The sequence below is a fragment of the Protobothrops mucrosquamatus genome, unplaced genomic scaffold, assembly GCF_001527695.2.
Source record: "Protobothrops mucrosquamatus isolate PMUCROS unplaced genomic scaffold, P.Mucros_1.0 scaffold181, whole genome shotgun sequence".
NCBI classification, from domain to species: Eukaryota; Metazoa; Chordata; class Lepidosauria; order Squamata; family Viperidae; genus Protobothrops; species Protobothrops mucrosquamatus.
The window spans coordinates 3,025,116-3,034,170 of NW_015386540.1; the positions used below are offsets into that span (position 1 = coordinate 3,025,116).

A 9,055-nucleotide genomic window follows, 5' to 3' on the forward strand; every position below is an offset into this window, starting at 1 on the left:
TCTCTCAATTCTCCCCCACCCCAAAAGCGGGGAGGGGGCGACCTTGCAAAAGGGAGGGGGCTTCTCCCGGTTGCGGGGAAGGCTGGAGGTGCGCCTTTCTCGGCCAGCCTGGGTAAATTCGGCCGTATTCTTCAATACGGGCCGGCCCCAGCAGTTCCGGCTGGTTGCCGGCAGTTGGCTGTTCCTCCCTGGCCGCCTCGGCCCCCCCGGCCCTGTCGGTGAGCGCCTGGCAGGGCGCAGCATCGCCAGGCCTCCCCCCTTCGCGCGAGGCGTCTAGCGTTCCCCCTCGCGCTTGGCTGCGGCGGCCCGGGGTATTCCGGCCTCGACATGCAGCGCCGCAGGGAACGGAAGGGAAGGGGGGAGGGCCGTACCTGGAGCATCACATGAAGAATACGGCCGAATTTACCCGGGCTGGCCGAGAAAGGCGCACCTCCAGCCTTCCCCGCAACCGGGAGAAGCCCCCTCCCTTTTGTAAGGTCGCCCCCTCCCTGCTTTTGGGGTGGGGGAGAATTGAGAGAGAGAGAGAGAGAGAGACAAACACACACACACACAAAGAGGAGAGGGGAGCCGGCCGGCCCACCCATTTCCCCCTTTCCCTGCGCAAGCGTGTGTGGATTTCCCCCCCCTTTATTTCTGCCCGCCTCTCTCGCCCGCCCGGTTCCAGCTTCTCACTATTCAGGCGTTTCTGCAAAGCGGGAGGGGTTGAGGGAGGGGGGGTGGTTGGTGGGAAAAGAAAAGATGGAGCAGCGGCCAAGGGTTTATAAAACAAGCGGCGGAGTCCTGCAACTCAGAGGCGACACGGGGGAGGGAATCGGAGCTAACCGAGGAAGGAGGCTGCTGTTTCTGCTGCCGCCGCCAGCCGGGGCATAATATGGTAAATAAATACGAGTGTAGGGGATCCGCACGTGAACGAAGCCCCACTCCCCCGCCCCTTTTGCTTTCGCTCCCGAGCCGGCGCTTTTGAAAAGGGCTTGACTCCAGCCTGGGATTCGGAGCGGGAGACGCCGCTGCTGCTGCTGCCGCCCGCGCTGCTTTGGACTTACAATATCCGAGCAAAAGACTTTGCAAAAGACCACCCCGCCAAGGGGGAAAGGCACGCAGTTGGGCACCGTCTTCCTTCGGCGTCTCTTTAAACGGTGCTCGGATATTGTAAGTCCACAAAGAACTGGGGAAAAATATTGACTCGAGTATAAGCCTAGGGGGGCATTTTTCAGCTCAAAAAATGGGCTGAAAAACTCGGCTTATACTCAAGTATATACGGTATTTTTCCCGAAACTACTAACTATTGGGAAATAAAGAACATTTCTGCATATATGGATCTGTTGCATCATGTTTTGAAATTTCATGCAGAATATAGTTAAAAAGTGATTTTATAAAATTTGCAATATCTTTCATGCACATCTGTGTATGTGTTGTGTGTGTCTTGCTTCTGTATGGCAACTTTTTAGCCAGATTTGGGTTCAATTATCTTTATTTTTTAATTTTAGGTGCAAAATTCAGAAAATATGTTGGCCATTCTGCTCATGTTACAAATGTCCGCTGGTCACATGACTTCCAATGGGTAATCAGTACGGGAGGTGCAGATCATTCTGTTTTTCAATGGCGGTTTATTCCAGAAGGTGTAACAACTGGAATCCTTGAAGCAGCCCGTATAGGTAAGATTTTTAGAATGTTGAAATACGATTGAACTAAAAGGTCCTAATTTCCTTAAATGGAAATTTTTAATCATTAATCCTCCAGAATATAGGTAGTCCTCTACTTACAACCATAATTGAGTCCAAAATTTCTGTTGCTAAGCGAGACAGTTGTTAAGAGAGTTTTTTCCCACTTTACGACCTTACTTGTCACAGTTGTTAAGTGAGTCGCTGCAGTTAAGTTAGTAGCATGATTGTTAAACGAATCTGGCTCCCCTATTGACTTTGCTTGTCAGAAGGTCACACAAGGTGATCACATGATGCAGGGGCACAGCAACAATCATAAATATGAATCATTTGCCAACTGTCCGAATTTTGATCACGTGACCATGGCGCTGCTGCAATGGTCATAAGTATGAAAAATGGTCGTAAATCACTTTTTCAGTGCCATTGTAACTTTGAACGGTCACTAAATGAACTGTTGTAAGTCAAGGACTACCTGTACTCAAGTCTAACACGTACATTGCCTTTTATTTTAATCTCTACTCCCCACTTGGAAATTTATGGAAAGGATCACTGAAAAGAGAATGTGCTTATTTAAGATTGTGCTTCGTTTTCATTTTTGGCTTAGTTCTGTATATTTTACTGTCAAGTGAAAAATGTTCACTATGTCCAAGATCGTTTGCAAATGTTTTAACATGTCAGAACTGAGATTTTACATATCTTTCCTGGCACTGAGAATTATTTTTAAAGAATTACTAAATAATATTATTTCATCCATTCTGCAGATTGTGGCATAGATTCCTACAGTGAAGAATCAGATTCTGATTTATCTGATGTGCCAGAATTAGATTCAGATATTGAGCAAGAAGCTCAAATCAATTATGTTCGACAGGTGAGTAACATTGCAGTATCATATCATTAGATCAGGAACAGTTGAAATGCCATTGCATCATACTAAAAATAAATATCTGGAAAAAAATACACCTGTTGATTCAGTGACATCTGTAGGGAAGATAAAATAGCCAAGATGGTATTTACACTATTGTAATTGAAGTCTTGTCTTTTTTAAGTGCATGCATCATCCATACCAAAAATATAGGGCTTTGATTATGATGCTACATCCTCCAACTTGTTTCTGTTGTTTTCACACATAAACATGCACTCGGACACTGTTTGGCCCCATGATTACAGAGCAGATTCATACTGCCCCCTCCTGTGCACATTTGTTCAGCATTGTCAATGGGCAGAGAAATATGTTAAATAAATACATTCTATGTAATTTTAAATCAGAGGTTCCGAACCTTTCTGGTTCTACAGAACGGTGGAGGCTTTGGTGGTTTCAGTGGCAGGTGGGATGGTGTCGCACGTGCAACCTAAATCCCACACATGCACAAATGAAGCGATCCATGGTCCAGGGGTTGGGGAACCCTGATTTAAATAATTATTTAAATATAAACATAAAATTGACTATGTCAGCGGCATTCAAGGAAAACCAGTTGAAGATGTTTTATAGATGGCATCTTCCACCAGCAAAGCTTGCCAAGATGTTCCAGAACAATTTGCCAACATGTTGGAAATGTAAAAAAGTACATGGAACATATTATCATTTATGGTGGACATGCCCAGTTGTAAAAAAATACTGGACTAAAATAAGAAGATGGATGGAAGAAATAATAGACCAGCCCATAGACTGGAAACCAGAGATCTTTCTGCTGGGTATTTTAAACAGAAAATATAGTAAAGAAATACGGTTCTTAATTCTACATATAACAATGGCAGCAAGAATAGTATACGCACAGTTCTGGAAAAATGAGAATATACCATTAGAGGAAGAAGTGATAAGAAAAATCCTGGACTGTGCTGAGATGGACAAATTAACAAAAGAGATAAAAGAAAAGGAAGATACAGAGTACTATCTAATATGGAATAAGTGGTATGATTGGTTGGAGACTAGAAATAATAAAAGGAGAATAAATGTGGAAAAGTCAAAAGTGGAAAATGTGTGTATAATAATGTATAGTAATAATATGTATTATTTTTAGTATGAGGTATAGTATGAAGGAAGAAAAATGTAAACAAGAAACAACGGGACAACAAGGACAAATATATCTAAAGAAGAATAAGGGGGGTAAATGTAAATAATAGAAGATTACCGTTATGAAATTGCTGTTAAAAAAAAGGAGGAGTATACACTGTGTGTATGTGTGTTATGTTTTGTTGTTTTAAAAAATATTTTTTTAATAAATAAATAAATATATATTTAAATTATTTGATAAGGACTGTTGCAACATGTTTGTGTTAATTAGATGTTGGGCCATCTTTTTTAGTGTAAATAAAAGATAAACATGTATCAAGAAATCATATAGGAATCGTGGTCCTTTATCAGTGAAAAGCTCAAATCAATTGAATAAAGTTCCTAGAAGGAAGCAAAAGTGATCTTAATGTTAATTATGATCCAATGATTCACAATGATCCTAAATGCCTTTTTCCCAGTATATTTGGTGAAGCTAGAAATATATTGTTTGAACATCCCCTGCTACATATTTTATGTAAAAAGTTTTGAAGGATATAAGAAAATATATAGATAATGTTTATCCATACTGATAACAACAACAACAACAAAGTTGGAAGGCACCTTGGAGGCAATCTAGTCCAACCCCTTGCTCAGGCAGGAAACCCTATACCATTTCAGACAAATGGCTGTCCAGTCTCTTCTTAAAAACTTCCAGTGTTGGAGCATTCACCGCTTCTGGAGGCAGGTTGTTCCACTGGTTAATTGTTCTAACTGTCACGAAGTTTCTCCTTAGTCCTAGGTTGCTTTCTCCTTGATTAGTTTCCATCCATTGCTTCTTTTCCTGCCTTCAGGTGCTTTGGAGAATAGCTTGACTCCCTCTTCTTTGTGGCAACCCCTGAGATATTGGAATACTGCTATCATGTCACCCCTAGTCCTTCTTTTCATTAAATTAGACATACCCAATTCCAACATCCGTTCCTTATATGTTTTAGCTTCCAGTCCCCTAATCATCTTTGTTGCTCTTCTCTGTACTCTTTCTAGAGCAGTGATGGCGAACCTTTTAGAGACCGAGTGCCCAAAAACCACCCGCCCCCGCTCCGCTTCCCACCCTGCCTGCTCCGCCCACCTGCAGGGACACGCACCGCCTCCATGGCCCGCAGCAGATCACCAAGGCAGCCGCGCAGCACCATGGTAGCCACGCCCTCTGACCACACCCCGCAGCAGCATCTGCATGCTATGGGGCACAAGGGCGGAGTCTTGTCCCTGCTGCCCGGCTATGTCCTTGGCTGCGCTGCTCCATGTAGGCCACATCCGGGGGCAATTCTCCTCCAGGGAGGCTGCTGGTGAGGGCCACGGGGGGAGGCGGGGCTGGGGTGACAGCACGCGTGCCCACAGAGAGGGCTCTGAGTGCCGCCTCTGGCACCCATGCCATAGGTTCACCACCACTGTTCTAGAGTCTCAACATCTAAAAATGTAGCACCACTGGTTTTGACCTACGTCATAAGGTTCACACCGGAATGGTTCCGTAACATTTCACCATAATTATGAAGTGTACTAGAACTAAGATAGGGAGACAATTACGTCGGATCGTGACACAACCGAAAAAACCGTCGACGTCGTGTGACGACCGAGTATAAATTCACTAACTCCACTAGGACTCCAAGATTAATTTAAGAGTAAGTCAATTCAGTCCATAGGTACCATCACACATTATATACTTTAGCTTCTGAGATGGGCTGTGGATATAATGATTTAGAGCAAAAAATATATAATTACTTTCTATTTCACAAGAAATATTTTGTTCTGAATAATAGCCTCACATTCTTATTCCAACCCCTTTCCTCTGCAGAATGTTTCCTGAAAGTTCAGAGAGCCTCCATAAAAATTTCTGCAATTTAGTTAGAGAACTAACATTTTTACCTATTAACTATATTTCCATATAGTAGATAGATGTGGGTAAACAGTGTAGTAGAAATTCATAAATTGTATGTCTGCTTCACAATTACCTTTGAAATATATTTATCAGTATTCAATTAGGGTGGAAATTTAACTATATGTCTGTTTTGTTTTTTATTCTTATGCACATTTTTGTGTGTAGTTTAGCTTTTTTTTTGGAGTTTCTATTTTAATGTTTCACATAAAATAAAAAATTGGAAAAAAAAACCCAATTTCTTCTTTTATGTCTAACTATATGCTTGACACAAGACAAGAGCTTCAACTTTTTGTTTTTTTATTTTTTTCTCCCCAGCTAAACATTTGGGTTACAAGTTTCATTAAATAGATTCAAGCATAAATTGCTTTTGGAAACTGGTTTTTATATTAGTGGAAATTTAGTGTCTGTATATAACCCTTGGGAAATTACAGTGTTGTTGCTTGGAAGAGGACTTCTTTGATATACAAATGACACTATTCCCCAAAAGCTGTCCACTCCATAAAAACCTTTTGCTGGACTCAGTATTTGTTGATCCAGTTCCCCTTCTCCAGAATTCTAAGGGATAGGTTCACTATTTGCAGATATAGATTATTGCTTACCATTTCCAATTGGAAAATTAAAGAATTGTTGTTGTTTTTTCAAACAAGCTGATTACATAGTATAGCAGCCTTCCCCAATTTGGGCAAATTCTATTCTAGAAATATTAGACTACAGCACAATAAGGATGAGAATTATGAAAATTGTAATCTAATACTTTTCAGTCATTAGAGTGGAAAAAGATATGATACAGGACAATGACAAAGATCTTTCAAATTACCAGCAATAATACCAGCAAACAATAAGAAGCAATTTGAATTACTTATTATGAGCTTATAATTAAAAAGTAATTTTTCCTTCTTTTTTGCAGGTTTACAAAGAAGATCTACCTCAACTGAAACAGCAACGTAAAGAGAAAAGCCATTCAGTGCCCTTCCTTAAGAGAGAGAGAGCCCCCGATGACAGTTTAAAGCTGCAATTTATACATGGGTATAATAAATTTTCAACAATAACTTTTTTGGTAGTTTACAGAAAGAAAGAGATAACCCATTCTTAAACAAAAATAGTCTTTAGATTTAAAATCTATGCCTGGAATTAAGAAATGAAATGGGTAAGGTGAGACACTCTGATTCTTACATTGGAGAAAGCTATTTAGTAATCAAGGGTAGAGAGCTTCAGGGCTGAAAACAAAGCAGCCACAAATCCATTAACTCAAAGAGGAGGGAGGAAGAGTCTCAGGATTTGAACCTACATAGTGCTGTATATCAGGCAGGTTTTCTGCATGCTGATTCGTGCAAATCTTCATTGTGGATAGGGCTTCCTGATTCTCTATAATAAAGTTACCTATGTATTTTGTTGTGCCTGCTTGGGAATGCAGGGCTAAGAGAAAGATGGATATATTATGCCAGGTATAAAACCTTGTTGATAATTATAAATCAAGGAATACTGATTTTCTGTTCAGATCTTTGCCTTTGGTTATGGCTTTCTTCCTTCCTCTTTCTTACACAACACCAAATCTGCTGTTGACTTTGAAATAAAGGTAAGTATGACTGCAACACAGTGTTAACATCTGAAATGGTATAGGTCTCCTGTTTGAGCAGTTGGTTGGACTAGAAGACCTCCAAGGTCCCTTTCAGCTCTATTCTGATTAAAATTGAAGAGTTAATCTGTTAACACAGTGTTCATTGTTGTGGTATCAGCCAGCTACTGTACATATTTTCCCCCAATCCCCTTTTTGCTCACTCTCCAGCAATGTATATTTCCTTAGAATGTTTTTTACTAGGCTGTATTTGAGGTTCTCCCTGTCCTTTTAAGATTTGTTTTAATGAAATGATTATATATCCTTGTCATAATCCTTCCAAGTTTGATCATTTCCCTTATGCAAAAAGACTGTACCATTCTCAGTACAAAGCCATTACTATTTTGGTCATTGACCACTATTTATTTCTTTTATTCTTTTATTTCTGGGATTTATTTATCATCTCTGACAGCTAGGATATTAGATAGTATCTAACATCTAAAACTGATAAAGCAGTATAATATATATATATATATATATATATATATATATATATATATATATATATATATATATATATATATATATATATATATATATATATATATATATATATATATATATATATATATATATATATATATATATATATATATATATATATATATATATATATATATATAATGAATACATTTTAATAAAAATAATACAGTTAATACATTTTAATACAAATAATGCAGACTTTATATTAACTTCATATTATTCAAATATAAACTGAAATAAATTCTGTTTTTAATATTATTCAAACACCAAGTATGTCCCTCTGCTACTTTGAGCTTATATCATAATATATAATAGTTTATATCCTAATATATGGAACATCATCCCTGCAAAGATAAGATTGATAATCTTTGATAGGCATTGAAGACATGATTTTGCCAGCAGGTCTGATATAGAGTGCATTAAGTGGTTGTTTGATTGTTGTCAACAAGAGGATGAGGGTTTATTGGGTTTTGTATCAGAGGTTTTAATTCTGCAAGCTGCTTGGAGTCACTGTGAGTGAATTAGCCATATAATTTCTTGATGATAGATAGATAGATAGATAGATAGATAGATAGATAGATAGATAGATAGATAGATAGATATTGATTAGAAATAAGCCCTTTTAATTTCAGCAAAATATGATTCAATATAAATGATAACACTAAGATCACAGTACATGTTCCTTTGCTTCCTCAACTAACCAGAGTCTTGTTGACTTATTTACCTGTTGATTTTTTTTCTATTGATTTCAGTTATAGAGGCTATGATTGTCGAAACAATTTATTCTACACACAGACTGGAGAAGTGGTTTATCATATTGCTGCTGTTGCTGTGGTGTATAATAGACAGCAGCACACCCAAAGACTATATCTTGGTCATGATGATGACATTCTCAGTCTTGCCATCCATCCTATGAAAGATTATGTTGCTACTGGGCAGGTGAGTATGTAAGAAACATGATCACTGGCAAATTAAAGTTAAAAATACAGATTTTCTCACATACAGGATTCAATCCAGGAAATGAAATGTTTGGCACATATTTATAACAATCCAAATTTTGTGGACTGTAGTTCAATTAGTTAGATTAATAATGGGTTTCCAACTGCACCAACTGCAGTTATGGCAGTCTATTCCTCATTTAAAAGGACATCTATCAACTATTTATTTATAGTCTCAGACCAATAAAAATATAAATACAAAATTTTAAATATAAAAATATCCCCGAAGTTGAAACAGTAATGAGAAGAGGGTATCATCTGGTTTCTGCAAGCCATAACTATTGCTAGAAACATGGTAACCTTTGTAGTTGTTGCCCAAGTTAAGTCTTACAGAAGGAAGATTACCGGTATACTTTCTTGATCAGAGAGATAGCT

At 38.7% G+C, this 9,055-nt stretch overlaps 1 protein-coding gene across 1 annotated transcript in view; it reads left to right on the plus strand.

Moving 5' to 3' along the window:
- LOC107285489 (echinoderm microtubule-associated protein-like 6) overlaps nt 1–8,621 on the plus strand; it is a gene marked incomplete at its 3' end in the record, with an annotated part of 49,099 nt that extends 40,478 nt beyond the window's left edge. Inside the window, exons 11-14 of the mRNA XM_015813676.1 lie at nt 1,488–1,655; nt 2,423–2,529; nt 6,492–6,610; nt 8,435–8,621. Of these exons, the coding sequence (XP_015669162.1) occupies nt 1,488–1,655; nt 2,423–2,529; nt 6,492–6,610; nt 8,435–8,621 (581 nt within the window). The remainder of the gene's footprint in view (nt 1–1,487; nt 1,656–2,422; nt 2,530–6,491; nt 6,611–8,434) is intronic.
- Nucleotides 8,622–9,055: the final 434 nt, after the last annotated feature.